The sequence below is a fragment of the Podarcis raffonei genome, chromosome 11, assembly GCF_027172205.1.
Source record: "Podarcis raffonei isolate rPodRaf1 chromosome 11, rPodRaf1.pri, whole genome shotgun sequence".
Taxonomy (NCBI): Eukaryota; Metazoa; Chordata; class Lepidosauria; order Squamata; family Lacertidae; genus Podarcis; species Podarcis raffonei.
In genome coordinates, this window is record NC_070612.1 from 8,086,624 (window position 1) to 8,113,047 (window position 26,424).

Sequence of the window (26,424 nt, forward strand, 5' to 3'; positions counted from 1 at the left end):
CAGTATCGGGGTAGAAAGCAGGAACCTGGATTCTGGAGGCAGAACCTGAAATTCAGGGCTGTGAATTGGGTCCAAATTCAATCCCAAAGAGGGCAACTTGACCGGAATGGTGGTAACTCGAAATCTAATCTCCAACCTGGTTAACGGGAGCAGTAGACCAACACATCTGAATGGACTGCGAGAGCTTGCTCTAACCACTGTGCCCTGCTGTCATTTCATTTCTCTGTAGCTGGGGTGGTGGACACATGTCAGGCTTGCAGGATATACCTTTGCTTGTTCCTTTTTACTAGAATACTGAAATCCGCTAGTCTGTGTCAGACGTAAAGTGACAAACATGAACATTTCTGAGCCCGTAAATTTGTTTTTGAGCACCTGGATTGAACTCAATCCTTTCACTCCTGGTGTCCTTCCTGAAAGCTTTCTTAATTTCAAGAATACAATTTTGGGGTGTTGGGGGTGGTCATTTTGTTGTGTTTATTGTTAAGCAACTGGGAATTAGAAATCCTTGCCAACCGAGCCCAGATTCTAGTCTACCTTCTTCCCATCCCTGGTCTATAGCATCTCTTTTTTTCTAAAATGCTAATTTTAAATGAGAAAATGCTATGCTAGCTCTTGTAAAGTCTTCTGAAATAATGGAAAAAATGGAATTAGGAAAAGAAAGGCGAATGGGAGCCAGGATATTTCAGGGGTTTATTTTGTTTTTTAATGGATCTGCTGTGTCAAGAGAATGTGACAGCAAGCTTTGGATTTGTGCCGAACTCTTTTTTTCCAATTTGGAGCATGAATTCTTGTGACACTCAGTATAAAGATCCTTCCATCTCTTTCACCGTAGAAAGTATAGTCATAAATATCTCACCATGGAAAGGATAGGCATTCTCTCTCTCTAGAAAGTATGTTCTTCCAGTGCATAGATAGGGGCATAAAGAATAGAAGGGTGCCGTTTTAAGTTCACTGGTCCAACGTTGTTCTGTTCTGTACATAGCCCCTTTTTACAAACAAACAATTACAGTCGTACCTTGGTTTTCAGACGCCTTGGGAGTCGAACCTTTCGGCTCCCAAATGATTGAAAACCGGAAGTATTTTTTGCAGTTTTCGAACGTTCTTTGCAACCCAAACATATGATGTGACTTCCACAGCTTCTGATTGGCTACAAGAGCTTGCTGCAGCCAGTCGGAAGCTGCACCTTGGTTCCCAAACGTTTTGGAAGTAAAACGGATTCCGTTCAACTGTATTTATTAAAGTCCAAAAACCCACAAGTTGCTTATTTCCTAAAATATATATTTAGGATAAAAATATTTATTATATTGTGGGTTTGTTTGCTTTGTTTTCATTTTGCAAGAAAACAAAAACCCATTCTGGTGAATTCTTTTCAAGGATCAGAAGCCCTAACTTTTTTCCCTCTTCTTTTCTCTTTTTCTCATTCCCAGGTTTATGACAGACTGCAAAAGCATTCTGCTGTGCACTATGATCCCGTTCTCCAGCAAGACTTCACCAGTGACACCTTAAAATCGCGGCACCAGCAAAAAAGCAACAACCAGCATCATCTCGACTGGTCGGTGAGCTCTGAATCTGGGCCAGCTCCTCAAGCCTGCTTCATTGCCCCAGAACCACACCGAGAAGCCACCAAGATCCCTGGTTCGGAGCCCACTGTATCTTTCAGCAAGTCCCAAGTGAAGAAATCTAACGCCAGCAGCACCTGGGCGCAGTTGTCAAACGGTAATAATAAAGACCTTGCAGCATGCAATGCAGTCCCAGGGTCAAATAGTCTCAGTGCAACTTCCCAGCCAAACAAACTGTCTGATTGCAATGGTTTTTCGCCCCTAGTGAGTCAAGAGGGAGAGGGACAGGTAGAAGCCCTCAACCAGCCCACTGGCAGCACAAAGAAGAAATCCAGTAAGAAAGACTTGATCAACCAAACCATCCAAAATGCAGACATAGAATGGGTGAAAAATCCTCAGAAGTCATTTGAAGCCAAAACCCATGACAGCATGGAAGGGAAGAAGGAATCCAGCTCAACTAAGCCATCACCCCCCAGGCAAAGCCCACATTCTGCCAACACTTCTGAAAACGATTCGAGTCACGTACGGATTACTATTCCGATCAAGACTCCAGTAGTGGAGACACCTGGTCACAAAAGGAAGAAACGGCAGTCTGCAAAAGCCGTTGTCGACAAGAGTGTCCCAGAGAAAACCTCTCCTCCCGGGCATCCTGTGAGCAGCAATGTAGCCAGCATGACTAACGCACAGGCAGAGGTGTGCAAGAAAGACCTGCGAGTTACAAAGCAAGGGAAAGCGATGGAAAACGAGCCTCCGTTGGTACCAGTGGAAAGCAATGAGATAGTCAGCAAATCTCCTGCGACCAATGCCACCAGGCTCAGAAAGTCCGCAGTTGTGACTTCTCCTTCAGTTACACACATGACATCTGCTTCCATTACACACGATGCCCCGACACCTTGCAAGCAGCCGGAGGTTCAGCACCCGAAGTTTGCAGCAAAGCGAAGGTGGACGTGTAGCAAGCCTAAAAATGTGCTCCGGGAACCTTCTCTAGGCCTCCCTGAGAAACTGATGGTAGAACCTCCTTCAGCTTATCCCATAACACCATCCAGTCCTCTGTATACCAATACAGATAGTCTTACTGTGATTACTCCCATCAAGAAGAAGAGGGGGCGACCCAAAAAACAGCCTTTGCTCACTGTTGAAACCATCCATGAAGGAACGTCCACCAGCCCAGTCAGCCCCATCAGTCGGGAATTTCCTGGCACGAAGAAGAGGAAGAGGCGGAGGAACTTGGTGAAGTTAGCTCAGATGGCCCCCGGGGAAGATACGAACACCATCAGCGAGCTGAAGTTTCACAAGAAGGTTGGCAAGCTTGGTGTTCTTGATAAGAAGACCATCAAGACCATTAACAAAATGAAGAGCCTCAAGAGGAAAAACCTTTTGAGCCAGATCTTGTCTTGTTCGAGTAGCATGGCTCTAAAGATGAAAACACAGCCGCCAGCCAACACAGGGGCTCCCACCATCGATGCAAGACTAGGGAAGCAAATCAACGTCAGCAAGAAGGGGACTATCTACATTGGTAAGAAAAGGGGAAGAAAGCCGAGATCCGAGCTGCAGCCCCCACTGGAAGACCCGAAGACAGCCATGAAACATTTGAGGCCCGTATCCAGCCAGCCAGAAAACCCAGCAGTGCCTTCTACCTTGCAGTCACTTGTGGCATCATCATCACCAGCAGCTGTCCATCCGCTCTCGACGCAGCTAGTGGGCTCTAATGGCAGCCTTAGCCCTGCCAGCACTGAAATGAATTTTTCAGAGTTAAAGACTATGCCAAATCTACAGCCCATCAGCGCTCTTCCCACAAAAACTCAGAAAGGAATACACGCCGGGACTTGGAAGCTGTCCCCACCCAGGCTCATGGCGAATTCTCCTTCCCACCTTTGCGATATAGGTTCCCTGAAGGAGGTCACGCTGTCTCCGGTGAGTGAATCCCACAGCGAGGAAACCATACCGAGTGACAGTGGGATCGGTACCGACAACAACAGTACGTCCGACCAAGCGGAGAAGACTTCGGAATCTCGCAGAAGATACTCATTCGACTTCTGCAGCCTGGACAATCCAGAGGTCATTCAGTCTGACACCAGCACTAAGAACAGGCACAGTCACCGGCAGAAGCATCTCATCGTTGACAACTTTCTCGCTCATGAGACTATGAAGAAGCCAAAGCACAAGAGGAAGAGGAAGAACCTGCAGAACAGAGATGACCTCCAGTTCCTTGCAGACCTGGAAGAGCTCATCAGCAAGTTCCAAGTGTTCAGGATTTCTCACCGTAGCTACACATTTTACCACGAGAATCCGTATCCCAGCATTTTCAGGATTAACTTTGATCACTATTACCCTATGCCATATATCCAATATGACCCTTTGCTGTATCTTCGCAGGACGTCTGACATGAAGTCTAAGAAGAAGCGTGGTAGACCTGCCAAAACCAATGACACCATGACGAAGGTGCCTTTCTTACAAGGGTTTGGTTACCCTATTCCCAGTGGGAGTTACTATGCACCCTATGGAATGCCTTACACATCAATGCCTATGATGAACCTTGGCTACTACAGTCAGTATCCTGCTCCTTTGTACTTGTCTCACACACTCGGAGCAGCTTCCCCGTTCATGAGGCCCACCGTGCCTCCTCCCCAGTTCCACGCAAGCTCTCACATGAAGATGCCCAATACTGCCAAGCATAAAGTGAAGCATGGGGTCCACCTGCAGTCACCAGTAGGGATCGGCCTTGGGGATGTGCATTCTTCACTGACCTCTCCAAAGGCCGCAGGGACAAGCATACCCAGCGGCCGACTTCACAAAAGGAAACACAAACATAAGCACAAACACAAGGACGAGCGGATATTGGGGGCTCACGACGACCTGAGCAGTCTCTTTGCAAGCAAGTCCACTGGCTTCACCAGCCATTCGGTCAGTGACAGATTAAACGTCTCGGACAAAGAGCTCTCCTTGCTGACGGAGAAGAGCAAGCATAAGGAGAAACAGAAGCACCAGCATTGTGAAACCAGTGGGCACAAGGTTTCCAAGAGCAACTTTGAAGTGGATACCTTGTCTACGTTGTCTCTCTCTGACACCCAACAGTGGGCGCAGAGCAAGGATAAAAGTAACTCAAGCAATGATCCCATGGACTCTTGCATGAAGAGGTATTCTGGGAACACTGACAGCAGCGCACGGTCCGAGTCCCTGGACGTCTTTGGCGAGATGAATTCCTTGAGTGAAAAGCGGGACAATGATGGGAGCAAAAGGAGGAGTTTCGAAGGGTTCGAAACATACAGGGAGAAGGACCTTCAGACCTTCAGAACAAGCAGGAAGGACAGGAGCTGCTATGACTCATTGACAGCTTCAGGTAGGAATCTGAAAATACATATTTCTCTCAGTGCCGTTTTTTATGTGTTTATTTTCCTTGCAGCTGGGTGTTTTGATGCCTGTTATTTGATGTTTATTTATGGCATTTGTATACTGCTGTTCTGCCAATGCACTCAAGGTGGTTGATTATTTAAAATAATGGTTTAGAGCCATCTAGACACTTCACAGAAGGGGCAAAGGGAAGAAGATTATAAGCTGGTACCTACTCTCTTTGGATGATGTTATTGCTGTTGCTATAAAATGAAGCAAAATGATGCCCACATGAAACAGTCGTTGCAGGAGACAGTTCTGGGAGTGGAGGAACCAACTGGCAGTTGGTGTTGGCCATCTGATGGAGAGTCCAGGTTGAAGGCTTGAACATGATGATTCTCCAGTGGGCAGGGTACTCTTAAATAGCATTGTGAGCTCACTCCAAGGGACTGTTTTAGTGCAGAAGTCCATGTACAACTAAACAAGAATGATATTTTGGCATTGCTTGGTAGTAGAACACATGATCTACATGCAGAAATCCCTGGGTTCAATACCTGGCATTTCCAGGTGACAGGTGCAGGGAAAGGCCCTCTACCTGAAACCTCGAAGAACTGGCAATCAAGGGTAGGCAGTAAAGAGCTAGATGACTCAGTTTAAGACAGCTTCATCTGCAGCTTCATAAATCAATCTGTGATTCTGGAGGCAAGTCCAGGCAAGCCAGGATAGTTCCCTATGTGCCTTCTCCAGTCCCCCTGTTGGTTGTTCTGTTTGCATGTAAAACACTCAAGCAGATAGAGAGGGGATGAGCATACTAAGCGCTTTCACCCTCCAGTTTGAGGAGGACCAGGATCTGAAAAGAGGCACCTCCTCTACGTGTGGGCGTGAAGCTCTGTGCAGTTTAGAACTCGGATTACATCCAGTCGCACCCACCATCTTCCTTTCCCCAGAATGCAACAATGACTCCAGGGGCACTCTGGGGAAAGGACAATGTTGTGTAGTGCACACACCAAACAAAATGCAAAAAGAAAAAATAGAATATGTTGGAGGTCAACAGCAGCCCGTGTCAGGGGCTGATGCCATCTTTGTTTCAGACCACCGCTCTGTCCCAACTCTGTGCTCTGGTAGTCACTGGCTCCCCAAGCTTTCTGGCCCTGCGCTTGGTCCCTGAAGCCCAGCCCTGACAGAGCCACTGCTCTCACATAAACTGGTTTGTGGGTAAAGGGATAACATATGCCACCATTTATTTATCACTATTTATTCATAAAAATGTTTATTCATTGCTGTCTCATAACAAAGCAGTTTCCGACACTATGTATATATAATTAAAAACATGTAAAAGTTTTAAATCAGAGAGCACCATGTAACGATTATGGAAAAATGTTCTCTTAATTCGCTGCATAACCCTAGTGGTCAAGAAAACACAAAAAGGTGGTCAGTAGATGTTCCCCATCCCTGGTCTAAGGCTTGGGATGCCTGGATTCATGTGTTTTGTCAGGCAAATTACCTTAAAAGTGAAGGTTTAAGGAGTCAGTTCATGTAATTGAGAAATATGCTTTGAGGTAGGTTGGGCTAAGTGTTTGGGAGTAGTTGCGTGGTGGTTTCTCTGCTTGCTGCCCAAATTGTTCAACTTGGGGAGTTATTTTTATCGGCCAGCTCCAAGAAGCCTTGTGGCGGCCAAGCGAAACTCCAGACCTCTTTGAAGTGCCATGACTCCTGCTGTGACCCTAAGATCCCTTAAGTTGCAAGTAATCTCTTATTACTATTATTGTTGGGTTAAAGGGAAATGTGTTTTTGTCTTGAGCTGAAACTTATGTGATTCCCTTCAGCTTTGGGAGCCTTTAAATTCCCACCACTTCTGAGAAAACACTTTCAAGAGAGCTTGCATCGCACACCCCTAATGCAATGGCCATTTCCTCTATCTCCACTATAGGAGACAGTATGCCCCTAAATCCTAGTTGTGGGGAACTCCAGGTGTGGAGAAGGCTGTTGTGCTCAGGATCTGCTTGCAGGCTTCCCATATGCATGGAGATGGCCACTACAAAAGCGAGATGCTGGACTAGATGGGCCTTTGCCCTGATCCAGTATAAGAACCTAAGAAGAGCATGCTGGATCAGGCCAATGGCCCATCTAATCCATCATTCTGCTCTCATAGTGGCCAACCTAATGCCTGAGGGAAGGGAAACCAGTGATCCAAACATGAGCACACCCCTCTCCCCGCTCATAGTTTCCAGAAAATTTCTGCTGCCAATTGTGGAGGCAGAACATAGCCATCATGGCTTTTGTTGTTTAGTCGTTTAGTCGTGTCCGACTTTTTGTGACCACATGGACCAGAGCACGCCAGGCACTCCTGTCTTCCACTGCCTCCCGCAGTTTAGTCAAACTCATGCTGGTACCTTCAAGAACACCGTCCAATCATCTCGTCCTCTGTCGTCCCCTTCTCCTTGTGCCCTCAGTCTTTCCCAACATCAGGGTCTTTTCCAGGGAATCTTCTCTTCTCATGAGGCGGCCAAAGTATTGGAGCCTCAGCTTCCGGATCTGTCCTTCCAGTGAGCATTCAGGGCTGATTTCCTTAAGAATTGAGAGGTTTGATCTTCTTGCAGTCCATGGGACTCTCAAGAGTCTCCTCCAGCACCATAATTCAAAAGCATCAATTCTTCGGCGATCAGCCTTCTTTATGGTCCAGCTTTCACTTCCATATATCACTACTGGGAAAACCATAGCTTTTACTATACAGACCTTTGTTGGCAAGGTGATGTCTCTACCATCATGGCTAGTAGCCATTAATAGCCCTCTCCTCCATGAATTTGTCTAATCCTCTTTTAAAGACACCCCAGTCCAGAGATGGAACAAGTTCTATAGTTTGACTGTCCTCTGCATGAAGAAATATTGTCTATTATTATTATTATTATTATTATTATTATTATTATTATTATTTATACCCTGCCCTCCCCGGCCAGAGCCGGGCTCAGGACGGCTAACACCAATAAAATCACAGTAAAGGGGGAAAAGAGAGGGGGGGATGACACAGTTTTAAATACAGGTTAAAATGCAATTTAAAATGCAGCTAATTTTAAAGTAGCTGATAAATAAAGACCATAAGGGGAGGGAAACATAAGGGTCAGATCGAGTCCAAACCAAAGGCCAGGCGGAACAGCTCTGTCTTGCAGGCCCTGCAGAAAGATGTCAAATCCCGCAGGGCCCTAGTCTCTTGTGACAGAGTGTTCCACCAGATCGGGGCCATGATCAAAAAAGCCCTGGCTCTGGTTGAGGCCAGCCTAACCTCCTTGAGGCTTGGGACCTCCAAAGTGCTGTTATTTGTGGACCTGAAGGTCCTCCACGGGGCATACCAGGAGAGGCGGTCCTGTAGGTACATGGGTCCTAGGCTGGACATTCAACTTCCTTGGATGTCTAAGACTTCTAGTGTTATTGGAGAGGGAGAAAAACTTATACAAGATGAAAACATGGAAGTTGGAAGCACTGGGGCAAACTGCAACTGATGAATGGGGCCATGCTTCTGAATTCTTAGCAAGATACCAAATGCTGCAGACACCTATGTGCGGACGCGGTCCAGATTGTTCGCCACCTCTCCCTCCTAACTAGATTTTCCGCCAGTGCCTCATTCAGGCCTAGCCCTTTTTTTGCTAGGCCAGAGAGAATAGGGGGGCCTCTGTTGCGGTTGCCTAGCAACGTCTGCATGTCAAGTGCTGGTCCAGGCACCAGAGCAGATATCAGTTGTCCTGGTCTCAGTTATCAAGAGACAAATAGAAATGAAAGAGTAAAATCCTCTTCCTGTCTTGAAATAATCCCATTTGGCCTTCACGGGGCACTGTGACGTCCCTAGGCCAAGGATTCTGTCCCTTAAAGGCTATTCACACGTTTGCATGTACTTGGGAACAGTTCTCTGACTACAAAATAATTATGATTACTAGGTGTGTGTTTGGATAGCAGCCTTTTCCCTGCAAAATATATAGAAGGAAGGTTTCAGTCTTTTTTTTTTACAGGCTTATTTAAACCAATTCAGCATCCAGGATTGATGTACTTTGTACTTATAAGGAACAAACGACATCTGTGAAACTAATTGATAGTACAGGGTCAGGTGGCCAGGACCTGTTCCGTCACCTCCCAGTTTCTCGTGGTGAAGAAAAATAGTTTAGCGAAACCTCCAGCCGAATTCTTACACAAAAATCAAAATAAAATGACATGGCAAATCTACCATTAGGCGTCTTTCCCTCATTGTTTATTAACAATGAGAAGGCCTTCCTAATGCTCCTCCATGTGGTGACATTTGGCATTTATTACTGCAGTTCTCTGTCATCTCCACAAAGTAGCAAATCCACGTCCCACTTCGTGGACGAATATTCAGAGAAAATGGTCACCTCTCAAAAACGTCACTTAACAGTCTGTGATGAATGTGTGCAAGCATTTTGCCTTAAAGGAGAGAGTCTCTGAAAGCAAGGGAACCAGTAAAATCACAAAGATTTTTCAGAGGATGTAAAAATACAACAGTTACTCATGAATGGAAAATAAAGTCATCTTTGCTTGAGTTCTAACTAGACTGGGTTTGCTGTTCCAGCTTCTTCTTAAAAAAAAACAACACAAAAAACTTTGTGTTTATATTCATGTCTGCAAAAATGTGGGGCTCTCCATGATCTAATCCATCAAGCTGCAGATTATGAGCTTGGTTTGTTCTTTGTCAAAATTATTATTTGGATGGGAAAGTCATCAGCGTTTAGCTAACCAGAGCCATACTTTGTACTATACAAAGAGGAAAAGAAAAATATATTAAAACTAAAACGAGCTCTGCCAGGAAAACCAGGAGCCAAGAGCGCTCATTAAACTCTACGATTGTCTGCTTATGATTGTCTGAGGCCGCTGCGCAACATTTTCTTCGGACCCTTGTCTTTAAACAAGAATTGCCGCCAGTGTTTCTTCACTTGAATTGCCTGTAGCTGGGAAGGTTTCACACATTACGCAGCAGGAACTCCTGGTTTCCCCATCAAATGTACACTCAACAAGAGCCACTCCCTCACATATGTACATCCCACATTATTATTATTATTATTATTACTATTATTATTATTAAGATTTATATACTGCCCTTCATCAAAAGATACCAGAGCAGTTAACAAGATAAAAAAAGATAAAAGCACAAATGAATGGTTAAAACAGAAACAACAAAACAATACCCTCCACCCCAAAACACCAGAGGCTGTAGACTATTAATCAGTCAAATGCCTAGTTGAAGAGGAACATTTTTGCCTGGCATCTAAAGATAGACAAGGAAGGAACCAGGCAAATCTCCCTGGGGAGAGCATTCCATAAACAGGGAGCCAGTGCAGAAAAGGCCCGTTCTCATGTTGCCACCTTCCAGACCTCGGATGACAAGGGGTCTTATGCTGGTATCAATGTACACAATAAACACACAAGTCCTAACCGGCTGTACTTTTGAATAAATAAGATATACTATTCATCACTACTGTGCTATAAGGTCCTGTAATATTATATATGAGCCTGTTCTACTGATGAAGCCTAGGATGGCAAAAAAGGCTAATATTCCAGAAATCCTTGTCTTGAAAGGATTCTGTGAAACTGAAAGAACCCTACATGTGGATTATTGGACTCTTTGAACAGACAGGTGGAATAGATACCTTTACATGTATGGACCTTATGCATGAACTGACTAGAGAAGGAACTGATCCGCTGGGTCTTCTTTTTTTGTTGAACTCTATGAGACTTCTGTTGAAATTGACAATTTTATACAATGAATAGTATACCTTATTTATTCAAAAGTACAGCCCATTACGTCTTGTGTGTTTATTATGTTTCACATAACCATAGGTTTGTTGTTGTTGTTTTGGTATCAATGTACATGCATAGAGCTTCTCAACACTAAGAGAGATTCACTTTCAGGGATTCTTTCACTGTGATTATGGGGCGGGGGTGGTGGACTAGATAACTCTTTGGGTCCCACCTAACTCTGCTTCAGTGAAAAGCATTATACAGCTGTCTTCTTCCTCTGCCTTCTTTGTCACCTCCCCTTTTCTTTCCAGCAGCAACAAATCCGGACTTCCTCGCACATGCTAATTCCAGAAGTCCAGGTCACCATCCTGTGCTAGAAAGGGCAATACAGTTAAGAGGCAGAGGTGTGGGTTGGTAATGAGTTAAGAGAGCTGTTTTCCTCTAGGTGAGCAGTCTAAAACCTGCTGTGTGGTAACAGTGACACAGGACACGGTGTTGACATCACTGTGACATGGCAGACAGATCCAGTGGAGGCAACAGGCTAGCCTCTCAGGTAGGGATGGGCAAGAGATTCGAATCAGTTCACATATACAGGTGAACCTACCCAGGAGTGGGATGGCGGAATGGGAACATGTCCCCCTGCCACTGGCGCTATGCCTCTCTTAACTTGTGTTGCCCGGCAGCGCCCACAAAGTATCTGTGGAGCATCGACTTCCGGTGAAATCTTGCAAGGTCCCGCCAAAGTCTCATGAGATCTCAGACACTCTGCGAGATCTTGCGAAATTTGGGCAAGACTTATAAAATATCACCAGAAATTGGCTCCTTGGGATACTTCTCTGCTGGTGGCAAAGGTGAGCGCTGCCTCTTAGGCTTCTATTACTTGAGACCTACCTCTCACCTGTACTGCTGTTGAGTCCAACATCCATGGCTCAACTTAGATCATCAGGAGGAGTGCAGACAGGTGAGCTGTTGGCCACCTCCTATAGTTAAGTTCAAGGTCAAGTTTAAGACAGTATAACACAAGGGAGATGAACATACTATATCAAATGCAATGAGGAATAAAACAGAATTAAGCAGAAATCAATGCAAACTGAATGTGAGGAAGTAAACCAGAATTAAACATAAATCAATATAGAACAACTTAATTAAAACCTGGCAGTTGTCCTTACAGATGGCATAATTAAAAAGTCCAGCTCAACCAATTATTTACCTAGGTGTAAATTTCCATCTTTTAATTGGTAGGCAATTATTAACCATAACAAAACATGCAGAATAAAACCATTGCTCGCTGAGTCGATCAAGCTTCAGCAGTAGTATGTATTTACAATTCCTGTATCAAATTTGGGTTAGTGCTGTTGAGAAGGTAGGAACTGTTCCCAAACTTGTGATACACTGTTTAAAAATCAGGAAATCTATTGTTTGATACACTGAGCAATGGGTGCCATTTTTGAACAGAGCAGCAAGGTATTTTATCTCCAGCTGTCATAGCCAGAAACTCACCTCCATAAAATAAATTTATGGTGCTCACAATTCTGGAGAGTTGACAAGACCTGGGCATCTTGGAGAACTTCTCCAAATCCTGCTTATTTGGGCAGGCTTTCAGGATGTGAGCTTTTACAAAACACATATATCATTCAGGCATACCTGTCAGGGAGTCGTGATTGGCTGCAGGCCCATTTAGAGGGTGGCAAAATTAGATTTGATTCTGAGTAAGGAGTGTTAAATCTCTCCCACTGAGACCGATAGAACTTAAAAGTGCTTATCGTCAGCTGGGTGGTGCCCATAATTCCATTTTATCTGCGCTCTACGGCTCAGCTTCATGCAGACAAATGGGTGGGACAGCTTAGGAAATACACTGGTGGAATCCAGGAGGACTGCAACCTTCCAACCTTTGTGATTATCTCAATATGCTTCACGTTGTGCATGGAGACCTTTCTGCGCATTTCTATATTAAGCCCTGTGCCAAGCATTGCCTCCATGTTCAGTGCACACATAACGAATGTGCAACAGGTCAAATCGAAATGCGATATTCCCACTGCAGTTCACAGAAATTGCTAATTGCTCCCTGGTGTCAGTACCACTTACAACAGGTGCTCCTCGCAAGACCTTGAAACCGTTATCTCTCTGCAAGCTTTCATCCCTCCCTTTTCCTCTAATGTTTGGTGGTAATTTGAGCCAGGCAGCTGCAGTTCACGGAAAGCTGTATTGGAGAGAATGCTTCCATCTCCTTTATAGCCTCTTGCAGTGTTGGCACTGACTCATAGGACAAACTCCATTGCTGTAGCAGTGGGCTTTTTTAGTTCCAACCCTGTCTTCTGGGGTGACAGAGAACAATTTGACTGAGGCCACCTATTGAGTTCTTAGTATAGGTGAGATTTGAATGTCATCATTCCTGGGTTCCAACTCATGTGGTTTGGATCCCCTTACACATGGAGTCTTACTCTACATTTTGTCCCCTAATAATGTACTAAACGGTTGCGTGGCGAGTACCCGCCTCCCCCCTTGGAAAATAAAGACACAAGACACAGCATTTAAGATTAATGGGTGAAAAAGGCCACAACTTTATTGATTGCAGGAATTGAGCGGTATTGGCTTAGGCATTGGTCCTATCGACTAACCGGCTTCAGCCTGATTGCTTGAAGACCGGCAAGGGTTAACCACCAGCAGGGGGAGTTCTGCTGATGTACATCAATTAGGAGCTCCCCTGGGGTCACCGCTCGGGGGCTTGCCTTAGGCCCACACCTCCATAGGCTACGGACAGGGCAACGCCCCCCAGAATCCTTTACCGGAACTACCCTTCGATTTGGGGGAAGGTGATGGCGCTTCCTTCCCCCACTCATCTGCATAACAATACCCTTACCAATGCCTAACTGCCAATGCTGAGGAAGTTGTGACGATTTGCTACGAGGTAGGCGTAAAACCAAATGGCTGGTGCCAATTTGCCAAGTGGAAAAAATTCCTACCAGGCCCCTTGACGGCGACCAACCGAAGTCCATAGCAATGTCAGAGAGCCAAACCTAAGGGCAGGCGGGGAAACCAGAGCAGCTGGAGCGAAAAAGAGAGGGAAATCCTCGGCCGCGCCAGCCCTAAATAGCCCGGGCCACACGTCCGAGGATTCCCCCAGTCTCGCGGGGGCTGTGATTCAGCCCCCGCGCATGTGGGGAGGGCATGGGGCCCGCAACCCCATCTCCTCTCCAGCTCGGAAGTGGCTATGTGATAAAGCAGTGAAAATGTGCGAAGAGGTACATTTGTGAGAGCCGAGATTGGCTGCAGTTGCTTCTTGCATGTCCCCTTGGTGGCAAACCTTGCTGATGCTATGCGACTTGTGAAATTGCCCTTGGCCATTCCAGCACATTACAATATGAGCTCGCAGAATGTAGCATTGATGCAGTCTGTCTTGTTGACGCACCCCCCGTGTGTGAATGCCCTTCTTTCTCCCAGCTAGCAAATCCACACGAGAACTTTTTGCAGCAGTGTTGTCGGCATGCGGCTAGCAAAGACGCTTGTTTTAAACCATTGCTGTGGGTCAAACCTTTTTCCCTTGCAAAGGAGAACTTTCCTAACCTTCTAACTCTTGTGCTGCTTTAAAGCTCGGCGAAGGGATTTCACAGGGAATATAAAATTCACCAGAAGGATCATTGCTGTGTTAGTTATATATATAAATAGCCTGAAGAAAGCACCAGTTTTGCCCTTTTAGTAGCTAGAAATGCATCAAATCCATTACACATCGCCTAATATTTTACCTTTGAAGACAAAATTGCAGCCTGTGTTTTCTGTCCAGGAGGATGTTATAGATTCTCTCTCCACCCCCACCTTCCCAACATGCTTCCAAGGGAGTTTTAAAACAGCTTCATTTCATCCAAACAGCATTGTTTACTTGATGAATATCACACTCCTACCATAAAATGGTCCATAGGATTATCTTACTTCTCGAAAGGCCTTGGAAGATAAAGCCTTAAATAGGAGCAACTGTTTGCGAAAGGGGGCTTGCTTATGTATTGCTTCTATATACAAAGAAAAAGAACCGCAAACAAATGAGCAGCTGCACAGAAGATGCTTATGACCTGTTAAGAGCATGTTCTCTGTAAGTTCTTCGCAATTTCCTTAGATGTTCATTCCACTATCTGTCATGTGGGAGTCCACACCCATTTAGGGACAGCATGGTCTCACCCAGTGACTGTGTGCTAGGGCCAGCAACAGAGGCCATAATCATCACACCTCTGCTCAGGTCTAATTCCTGGAGACGCCTCACCTGTCCACTGCTGCCAGTTCACCTCCCCACTTTGAGCAAGGAAGCAGTGAGAGAATCAAGGCAGCATTAAGCTTTGCACACCTTGTCAAGTCAAGTAACCTTTATTGGCATCGCATAAGAACATTCAGAATACATTTAAAATAGATAGGCCAGTGCAATCTTGTTGCCACCCCAACGGCACAGTCACCGGCCAAAGGGCAATCTGCCTCATCTCTGAGGGTTTCCAGCAAGGGCAGGATCCTGTAGCATACTTCGGCAACAAAAAATCAAATAGAGGAACTTAGCTACTGTCTTGGTGAGCTCCTGGTCTCTCCCCTGTAATAAGAAGCGTATAACCTCCATCTCTGGTTTCCATGTTGGAATACATAGATGGTCTAGACATTGTTGGCGGAGATCATCATACATTTTACAGTTAAGGACCATGTGAGCTAGAGTTTCCACCAGGTGGGCATCGCATGGGCAGGTCCTATCTCCTTCCGCCAAACCCACAAACCTACCCCACAGGAGGTTAGAAGGATTAGACTTGAACATAGGCAGCGAAAAAGCCCTTCTTTCTTGCGATTAAACAAAAATTGTAAATAATTAAGATTAAATTCCTGCGCCCAAGAGAGTTGAAAATAAAGAGGGGGGCATGTTTTTTCTGCAGCTGAGGTGCAAATAGGTGTTGGAGTTTGGGCCCAGAATGGGCAGTAGCCATTGTGGCAAATAGTTCACAAGAATTTATAATATCGTTAAAGAATCATAGAATTGTAGAACTGTAGTCCAACACCTTTCAGTGTAGGAATCTCAACGAAAGCGTCCATGGCCACCCAACCTCTCCTTGGAAACCTCCAAGGAAGGAGAGTTCATCACCTCCCGAGGGAGTCTATTCCACAGTCGAACAGCTCTTACTGTCAGAAAGTTCTTCCTGATGTTTAGCCTGGGGAAAAGGAGATGGAGAAGAGATACGATAGCCATCTACAAATATCTAAAGGCTGTCATATGGAAGATGGTGCAAGCTTCGGAATCTCCTGTCTTGTAACTGGAAGCGGTTAGTTTGCGTCCTACCCTCCAGAGCAGGAGAAAGCAAGCTTGCACCATCTTCCACATGACAGCCTTTAGATATTTGTAGATGGCTATCGTATCTCTTCTCAATCTCCTTTTTCCCAGGCTAAACATACCCAACTTCCTCAACCGTTCCTCATACGGCTTGGTTTCCAATTACAATTGTGATTCTAACTGGATAACAATTGTGATTATGTATCTTAGTTATGAATTGCTTCTCAAAACTGTTTCACTGTTTTTGTTGGCATCTGTCTGCCTCAAGAGACTATGCAGTGTGTCTCCTGGAGAATCACAGCGTCTGCTGTGGCTGCAGAGTCTAGTAACTCCATAGCCTTTTCTTCTCCCAAAGGTGTTCCACAAGGCAATGGGTAAATTTCACAAAATGTATAAAAGAATTGCATATATAAAAAACTATTCAAAATAACAGCTTGTTAAAATAATTTCAAATCCAGTACAAATATGGACTGGGATAAGAAATATCCATTTAGGAGGTTTGTTGAAAGAGGAAAATATTCAACAGTTGCCAAAAGGGACAGTAAAATAAGGCATCTGCCTGATATATCATTGGAGTTTCAAAGAGTGTGTGCTACCACACCAAAGGCCCAATTCTCAACATTGTGTAGAACAGGTCTCCTAATAGGATGGTTCTTCTGCACAGTTGTACCAATCAGTTTGGTATGTAGGAGATGAAGCAAACTTTTAGGTACAATTAGCAAAAGGTCCTTATTAGAGAAGACTCTTGAGGGCTTATAAAGTACCGTATTTTTCGCTCTATAAGACGCAGCAGCAGACCATAAGACACACCTAGTTTTTGGAGAAGGAAAACAAGAAAAAAAATATTCTGAATCCCAGAAGCCAGAACAGCAAGAGGGATTGCTGCACAGCAAAAGCAGCGATCCCTCTTGCTGTTCTGGCTTCTGGGATAGCTGTGCAGCCTGCATTTGCTCCATAAGACGCACACACATTTCCCCTTACTTTTTAGGAGGGAAAAAGTGAGTCTTATAGAGCAAAAAATATGGTACATACATGAGAGGACAGCTGTGAAGGGAAAGACTGAAAGAATGTAAGCAGTACTTTTTGGTGAAAAATGAGGTGTTGGTACTCATACCCTTGGGGATAATTTTTTGACACTGTCTTCCTGATTCCCCTGCATTTCAACCCAAGTTTGTTGCTTTGAGAGCAAACCTAAAATTATCTTTTATAAAACATATTCACATAACTGAAAGCTGAAAGGAAACCAGAACAAGCTGTCCTTTGGGGGAATTTTGATTTTCTGGCCATTTTGTTTGTTTATATATAAAAAATAATGTTCAGTGATGTCTAGGCTCCAGGAATGCATCTCCTCATCCAACCCACAAGCCTCTGGCAGAATGCTAACACTACACAGAATGTTCTTTTTAGCCTTCCCCCCCCTCCCGCTTCCAAAAGGTATAAATCACAGTGTTTAGTTTTTGCAAATTGAAGTATAGGCTTTGTGCTATATGTCTGGCATTAGTTCTTTTGGCCAAAGGTTTGACACTCCTTCCAAAGAAATATGGACGATCAGCTCGCCACTGTCTGGCTTTGAACACATTTACAAAACCTCAGTCTTTAAGCCCCCAAAGGAAAACAGAGAATGTGTATTAGGTTCCCTTTGGCTGTTTTGCTGCTGTGCGTTTTCTAACTCTTCTGATTCTGCATGAGAGAGAGAGAAAGAGATGGAGAAATAGACAAAGGGAGAGAGACTCGGTGCTGGGCTCTACCTTCCTTATATGGCCTAACTATTCATCTTATCTCCAGATTCTATTGCTCTCGTTCTTTGAAAGTGTCTTATTTAAACATCTTTGGGCATCCCACAATACACTCTGACATGCCTCAGCCACTCTGGCTGGCTTCCAACATATAAAGGTAAAGGTACCCCTGCCCGTACGGGCCAGTCTTGCCAGACTCTAGGGTTGTGCGCTCATCTCACTCTATAGGCCGGGAGCCAGCGCTGTCTGCAGACACTTCTGGGTCACATGGCCAGCGTGACAAGCTGCATCTGGCGAGCCAGCGCAGCACACGGAACGCCGTTTACCTTCCCGCTGGTAAGTGGTCCCTATTTATCTACTTGCACCCAGGGGTGCTTTCCAACTACTAGGTTGGCAGGCGCTGGGACCGAACGACGGGAGCGCACCCCGCCGTGGGGATTCAAACCGCCAACCATGCGATCGGCAAGTCCTAGGCGCTGAGGTTTTACCCACAGCGCCACCCGCGTCCCACGTTCCAACATATATAAAAACATAATAAAACATTACACGTTAAAAGACTTCCCTATACAGAGCTGTCTTCAGATGTCTTCTAAAAGTCAAAGAGTTGGTTATCTACTTGGCATCTAGTGGGAGGGCATTCCACAGGGCAGGCGCCACCACCGAGAAGGCCCTCTGCCTGGTTCCCTGCAACCTCACTTCTCACAGTGAGGGAACTGCCAGAAGGCCCTCAGAGCTGGACCTCAGTGTCCAGGTTGGATGATGGGGGTGGAAACACTCCTTCAGATATACATATTATATCCTATTTGGTTTAAAAAATAGGTGCCTCTAGATTCATTATTTTTTGGGGGGGGTACCTGATGCTTTCAAGACACAGTTGGCCCACAAGTCCCATCATCTCTGACCATGGTCATGCTAGCTGGGGCTAATATGACCTCAGTCAATAAACATCTGGTTCCCCACTACTGCGCTGTTGTCTTCAAGTTTTCTGCAACCAGAATCCAACTTTAACCCCAGCCTGCAAAGTATGAATGAATCAGTCACTGACCAGAGTGAGCCTACAAGGTAGAAGCTTTCTATGTTCTTATGTTCCTGTGTAACATCTTCTTGATGGGGCAGAACAACAGGCTTCAGAGCAGGTAGAGAAGGGTCATTTTGCTAAGTAGTTATAATGTTTCCAATGACACAGAAATGAGAAAAAGGGTAAGAGGGATTGTGGTTGATATTTTTTTTGGGGGGGGGGTAAAAAAGATTGTTAGAAAAAACTTCTTTGGAGGTTTTTATGCAGAGGTTGGAAGGTCAATAAACATCTGGTTCCCCACTACTGCGCTGGTTCCCCACTATATACCCCGGAAATTATCTCTTTCAGCTTCTGCCTTCTGGAAGAAGGTATAGGGTTATAAAGGCCAGGACTAGCCGCCTGAGAAACAGTTTCTATGCAAATGCAATTCTGGTTCTTAACGCAGCATAAGGGGTCTCTATAGTATAGTGTATTTTAAAATGGTGTTTTAGAGTTTTTATGGGTTTTTAAATGTTTTATGTAGTTTTGCAGTAGTTTTATGTAGTTTTGCAGTAGTTTTGTGGTAGCTTTATGTAGTTTTTATGTAGTTTTTCAATTTCATTGTTCCGCACGGGACAATGACAATAAAGATATCGTTATCGTTATCGTCATCTGTCATGGATGATTCCAATGCAGAAAAGTTGATATTTATCACTGATCATTTGCAACCCCAATAGCCTAGGATTACCCTTACATCTCCATTAGAAATGGGCTTCACTCAGAGTGGCTAGATAGTGTGATGGTTTAATTTCTTCCAGTAAATGGTCCTTGGTTGACTGGGATCACTTGGAGGAGAGGAATGCAGAGCAGCAGGAGGGGAACTGCAGCAAAGATCAGCAAGCGGCCAAGAAATATAGTATTAAGACATTTGGTTGGAAGTGTGTGTGCATCTCTCTTCCTGAAATTACTAGCAAAAGAAAGCAAACCTTCCATGTACTGAATATTTTGCTTAGGGTGCTGTAATTCCAGAACCACCAATCCCACTGAAATGGCGAGATTTCAAGGTTTGATCTGGAAAGCCTGGCTGGTCCTTTTTTTCCCACCATGACATTTTATATGGGCCAGAAATTGCTGCAAAACTTTGGGCTTCAAGCCACTTGGCAAACCTTTTACTGCACTGCAATCGTAAGGATGTTAACATAGAAGATGTTGCCTTGAGATTAAACGCTTTAGCTGGTCAGGAAGAGACAAGGAACATGGCTGTTACTATTACAAATAGGAGTAGCATTCCATTAATGTACCTTACAGGACAGCATTAGGCTGTGAGTGCACCACGGGAAAGAACTGCAATCATTGTGGAAACCAGTGAAAGGTGCTCAGAGCCTATGGGATAGAGCAGATTATATATCAAGTGAATTAATGAGCGAAAAAAAGAACAAGTCTTTGCACCAGATAGCATACAATCTAAACTTTAGCCCTGCGCTGTACCACAAAATGAGGGAAGAGAAGATGGATTGATAAGGGGAGGGCAAGCCCAGTTAATTTTTTAAAGGACAAAATGTCCCCCATGCAGATTTTGCAGTGGAACCTGAATCCTACTTTAATAGTAGCAGTGGGGTAGTGTCTTCCAACACACCTCAGGACAGTGAGCTGCTACCAACTCTGCCTAATAGTAGAGCCGGCCCTGGATATATAGGGAAACAAGGGATGAAACAGAACAAAGAAATTGGTTGTACTTAAGTTTTCTCTCACTCGGAGATAAGGATTTAAGTGTTGATAGGCTCCCAGAAGCTGTCAGGTTTGTGAAGTGCTTTTAAGCAGTGGTGTATCCAGGGGGGCCCCAGGGACGGCTGCCCTGGGTGCAAAATAATTAAGGGCGCAAAATTTCAACACCCGGCACTGCCTCAGCACAGCTGCACACTTCTGTCGCTGGGCTTCATTGAAAACGGCTTACCCACGCGAACCAGGAGGCGGCCTCTCCAGACAACGTAACGACTCTTCTTTTCTTATCTCTGTGGCTGTGAACTCCTGGGTGACACAGCCCACACTACACCACTGCTTTTAAGAAAGAGCATGTGATTATAGAACAATACAATTGTAGAGTTAGGAGGGGCTGAAAGGGTCATCTAGTCGTCCCCCTGCAATGCGTGGGGTCAAACCCACAACCCTGAGATTAAGAGTAAATAAGAATAGCTAAAGGTAAAGGGACCCCTGACCATTAGGTCCAGTCATGGCCAACTCTGGGGTTGCGGCGCTCATCTCACTTTATTGGCTGAGGGAGCCAGCGTACAGCTTCCAGGTCATGTGGCCAGCATGACTAAGCCACTTCTGGCGAACCAGAGCAGCGCACGAGAACGCCGTTTACCTTTCTGCCAGAGCGGTACCTATTTATCTACTTGCACTTTGAGGTGCTTTTGAACTGCTAGGTTGGCAGGAGCAGGGACCGAGCAACGGGAGCTCACCCCGTCGCGGGGATTCGAACCGCCAACCTTCTGATCGGCAAGTCCTAGGCTCTGTGTATTATAAATCATTTCCACAGTCATCAAATATGTGTGTCATTCTCACTTCATTTATCGCTTCATCCAGTGCCCATCAGATGTTTTGGTCACATCAGCCGTGCTGGCTGAGGCTCATGGGAGCTGTATATATCTGGAGGGCACTGGGTTGGTGAAGCCTGGAGCAGGTCTTAGCATTCACTGAGTTCCAAATCCCTTGTGTGTGTGGAGTTCTGTGTTTGATCCCTAGAGCAACAGAACTGGGTCTGCAGCAGTAGAAAAGAGATTTTGGAGAATTGCCATCAGCTGAAGCGAATAAAACTGAGACAGATGGATCAATGTAAGGCAGTTCCTTATATTTTGGTTAGCAGGTCAGGTGGAGTGGCAGGCATGAGCAGTCTCCTGGAGACCTGTTGACAATACAAGACGATCCACTGGTCTTCTCTTTGCAACCTGGGTTTCCCACACCTAACCCCAACATGCTAAGCTCAACCGCTCTGGCACGAAATAACAAGTTTCTACTTTGTTTCCAGGGGCTGTGTGGGTGTTTCGGAGCTGGCTGTCTCCCTGCCTTATTAATCGCTTCCATCCTCACTTCGCTAACCAGCCTTCCCTGTATATCTTGAATGGATTTTCTTATTAAATAAGAAAGTAATGGATTGCTCAAGTGAGCCAGCCGGAGCTTAGGTCTCCCCCTTCTGGGTTGCAGCCTGGTGCCAAGTCCCTGTCTGGCAACCCCTTTCGACATTCCGCAGATGGCATTGATGCACAAGCGTTGCCGGTTGTGGAACTTGTAAAATCAGCCTTGTGGGTGCAAGGCCTTTTTGTCTAAGCAGTTCCAATTAAAAGCCGTTTTGCCCAAGGGAAGCTTCGCGGCAGCCATGGTTCCTTTAGCCCTGCGCTAAAGGAGAGCAAGGAAAGGAAGTGGAGGCTGGAAGATAGATTTGCAGCCAGATGCTTAATGTCATCTAGAGTAATGATGGCAAGGAGATTCCAAGCAAGGCTCCCCTACCCACAGCTTTCCTGAAGGATCTTTGCTGTAGCAAAATTGGCATTTATTACCGCCCTCATATTAATTGGCCCTTTCTACCCCAGGGCAGCCGAACGCTGCGGAAAACCCCGTTTAACGCATTCGTGCAAATGAAGTTTGTGAATGAATGAGAGGAGGGGAAATCAAAGCCAGCTTAGAGAAAACCAGTGATAAAATCAGATGACACGGTTTTGCCAGAACTCCCATAAACTTTTCTCAGCAGTCTAAACATAGTGATGAATGTGGGCAAAATGTGTCTCCCCCCCCCAAAATACTGTCAACTTTCCCCATAGCTGTCAACTTTTCCCTTTTCTTGTGAGGAATCCTATTCCGAATAAGGGAATTTCCCTTAAAAAACGGAAAATGTTGACAGCTATGGGCATCTGCCTGCTTTCACTGCTGGGAGGGGGGGACTGGGCTGGGAATAATAATAATAATAATAATAATAATAATAATAATAATAATATTTATACCCCACCCATCTGTCTGGGTTTCCCCAGACACTCTGGGTGGCTTCCAGCAAAATATTAAAATATAATAATTCATCAAATATTAAATCTTCCCTCAACAGGGCTGCCTTCAGACATCTTCTAAAAGTTATATAGTTGTTTATTTCTTTGTCATCCGGTGGGAGGGCATTCTTGAACATCAGAGCCCACACAGTGGACACGGATACCGATATTCATCGTTGTGAATTATACCGGATTCAACAATTCATGGGCATGTCCACGCTTTTTAGCAAGGCTGTAACCCTGGAAGTGAATTGTTAGTGGGAATAAGTCACCAGGTAAAATCAGAAAGTGCATTTCTTTCTGCTGATTTACTTTACTGTCCTTGAAGAACTTTAAAAAAACAAAACAATCCCAGACACAAATCTGAAAGTGTGAATTTGGTGGTTCAAGGAAAATATTTTGATATATACAAACTTTGATGAATGAAGAAGTAAGCTAATCAGGTACCTGGCCCAAAGTCTGGATCTTAACCCCATTCCTGACCTTCCACTCCTAACAAGGCGATTTGTGGTCTCACTAACTACAAATTTGCAAATGAATGTCTTTTAATGGACTAATTAGCACCAGTTATAGAATATAGTGGGATGCAGGTGGAGCTGTGGTCTTAACCACAGAGCCTCTTGGGCTTGCCGATCTGAAGGCTGGCGGTTCAAATCCCCGCAACGGGGTGAGCTCCCGTTGCTCAGTCCCAGCTCCTGCCCACCTAGCAGTTCGAAAGCACGTCAAAGTGCAAGTAGATAAATAGGTACCACTCCGGCAGGAAGGTAAACAGTGTTTCCGTGTGCTGCTCTGGTTTGCCAGAAGTGGCCTAGTCATGCTGGCCACATGACCCGGAAGCCGTACGCCGGCTCCCTCGGCCTATAGAGCGAGATGAGCACCGCAACCCCAGAGTCGTCCGCGACTAGATCTAATGGTCAGGGGTACCTTTACCTTTACCTTATAGAATACAGTGGTACCTCAGGTTACATACGCTTCAGGTTACATATGCTTCAGGTTACAGACTCCGCTAACCCAGAAATAGTGCTTCAGGTTAAGAACTTTGCTTCAGGATGAGAACAGAAATCGTGCTCCAGCAGCGTGGCAGCAGCAGGAGGCCCCATTAGCTAAAGTGGTGCTTCAGGTTAAGAACAGTTTCAGGTTAAGTACGGACCTATGGAACGAATTAAGTACTTAACCCGAGGTACCACTGTACTGTTCAGGTTTTTTTAAAATATATTTATTAAATTTGTATACTGCCCTTCAACTGAAGATCATGGTGTGGTTCACAACATAAAAATACATAATGAGAACACAAAAAATAGCAGAATGAAAACAAGCAAATACCACCTCCTCCCGCAAGCATATTTAAAAGTCCATAGAATCTTAATCAGCCAAAGCTTGGTTATAGAGAATTGTTTTCGCTTGGCTCCCAAAGATATGTAATGAAGGCGCCAGGCAAGCCTTCTTGGGGAGAGCATTCCACATATGGGAAGCCACCACAGAAAAGGCCCAGTCCCATGTTGCCTCTCATGTAGAAGGCACATGAAGAGCCTTAGATGATGATCGCAGGGTCTGGGTTGGTTCATATGGGGAGAGGTGATCCTTGAGGTATTTGCGGTCCTGAGCCGTCTAAGTCTTTATAGGTCAAAACCAGCACTTTGAATTGGGCCCGGAAGCTACTTGGCAGCCAGTTCAGTCAGGCAAAGATTGGCGTTATACGCTCAAACCATCTTCCCCCGGTGAGCAACATGGCCGCCAAGTTCTGCACCAGCTGAAGTTTCAGAAATATAAGCAAGCACTGGTTGCAGAATACAGCTCAGGTTGGTTTTTGCTTTTTTAAAGAGAGCTCTTGTCGTTTCGGTGAGAAAACTCAATAAGTTTACAAATCTTTGTGTGGAATGTCTCACTTCTCCAGACGTTAAAAGAGAAAGATAGGTTGGTCTATGGAAAAGGGACCTTGGAAAGGGTTTTGCGTTGTGTGTTTACAATACCAGAACATCCTGTGTTCTCCACCTTGCTGTGTTTTCCAAAGAAAATCAGCAGTGTTGGCTAGAAAGAGAGAGAATCCTGAACCTGCCCCCAGCCAGTTCTGCTTCAGCAGCAGCTGCCATTCCAAGCAGATATGTTACTTTTTCGTAAAATATCTTTTGAAAATCAGTTTCTTATTTAAATAGGACTGAGCACTTGGATACAATGAGTTGTATTCAAGTAATTTTAACTCAGAGTAGACACATTGTAATTAATAGTTAATTGTAATTAATTGAGAAGAGAAGACTCCCTGGAGAAGACCCTGATGTTGGGAAAGATGGAGGGCACAAGGAGAAGGGGGCGACAGAGGACGAGATGGTTGGATAGTGTTTTCGAGGTTACCAGCATGAGTTTGACCAAACTGCGGGAGGCAGTGGAGGACAGAGGTGCCTGGCGTTCTCTGGTCCATGGGGTCACGAAGAGTCGGACACGACTAAACGACTAAACAACAACAACAATTAATAGTCATGGCAAACTTAAGCCCATTATTTCCAAGGGGTGAACTCTGAGTTAAAGTTACTTGAATACAACTCACAACCCAATGTATATAACTACAGTGATGGGTGGTTCACAATGCTGAGTTTTGGTGGAGGGTAGAATCTGCTTTGCCAAACCCTGATGTGTCTTTTCCAATTTACTCGCTTTGTGCAAGTGGTGCTCCTTGCTGGATCCAGGACCTTGATACTAGAGAAGGAAAGAGCAGCATCACACACACACACAAGAGATCTGTACTGGATACCTCCCTGTTTTTCTGGAGCAGGTCCAAAGGTTGATGGAAAACAGTACTATCTGGTCCAGATCAGAAAATGCTTTTGTCCTGTGCTTCTGGCTCAGATTCCAGCGGCAAGATTCTCCTCCCATCCATATCTACGATAAATGTGGTTTTTTTTAACTTTCAGGCAGCCCTAATATACTTGAAACATGATTGTTAATAATGGCTTAAATCCATCATATAATTAAACATCCTTTAGTCTCCCTGAAATCATTGGGGGTTAAATGTGAATTATGGGCATTATTAATGGATAATGCTTCCCTTAATACTGCAACACATTCAAGGTGGATGAAGGCAAATACACCTCCATGGAATGCATATCTAAACTGTGGATTCCTTAAGACTGGTACCAGAAGATAGCAGAAGTTACCAGAATATAAGAACTGTTAGACAGTGGAACAGACTCCCTTGGGAGGTGCTTGACTGTCCTTCCTTGGAGGTTTTTAAGGAAAGTTTGGATGGCCATCTGTCATGGATGCTTTATTTATGATTCCTGCATTGCAGAATGACCCTTGAGGTCCTTTTCAACTCTATAATTCTACGATAAATTTAGAACATCACCAATGTAGATCTGGAACTGCTCTTAGTAGGCTTTCATCAGACATTTCTCATTAAACTAACTGGCCGTCAGATCCAAACAGATAACTTATCCCTGCCTGGATAGCTCAGTTGGTTAGAGCATGGTACTAATAACACCAAGGTTGCAGGTTCGATCCCCATATGGGACAGCTGCATATTCCTGAATTGCAGGGGGTTGGACTAGATGATCCTCGGGGTCCTTTCCAAGTCCACAATTCTATGAATGAAGCTCTATGAACTAGTAATACAGAATGTGACATGATCCTACAGTAAGTTGCTTCCTTATTTGAAAGACGCACAATAAACTAAGAGTAATGCGAACTTTGCCCTGGCTTCCAAAGCAAATTAAAGACCTCATGTGTAGCTTGTTTTTATGTT

The 26,424-nt window shown here is 44.9% G+C and overlaps 1 protein-coding gene across 2 annotated transcripts in view; it reads left to right on the top strand.

Annotated features, from left to right (window-relative positions):
• The window catches only part of SETBP1 (SET binding protein 1), a 261,669-nt gene that overhangs the window by 183,401 nt on the left and 51,844 nt on the right, over nucleotides 1–26,424 (top strand). For both annotated transcript variants that reach the window (XM_053408673.1, XM_053408674.1), the window contains exon 3: nucleotides 1,428–4,899. In XM_053408673.1, the coding sequence (XP_053264648.1) occupies nucleotides 1,428–4,899 (3,472 nt within the window). The remainder of the gene's footprint in view (nucleotides 1–1,427; nucleotides 4,900–26,424) is intronic.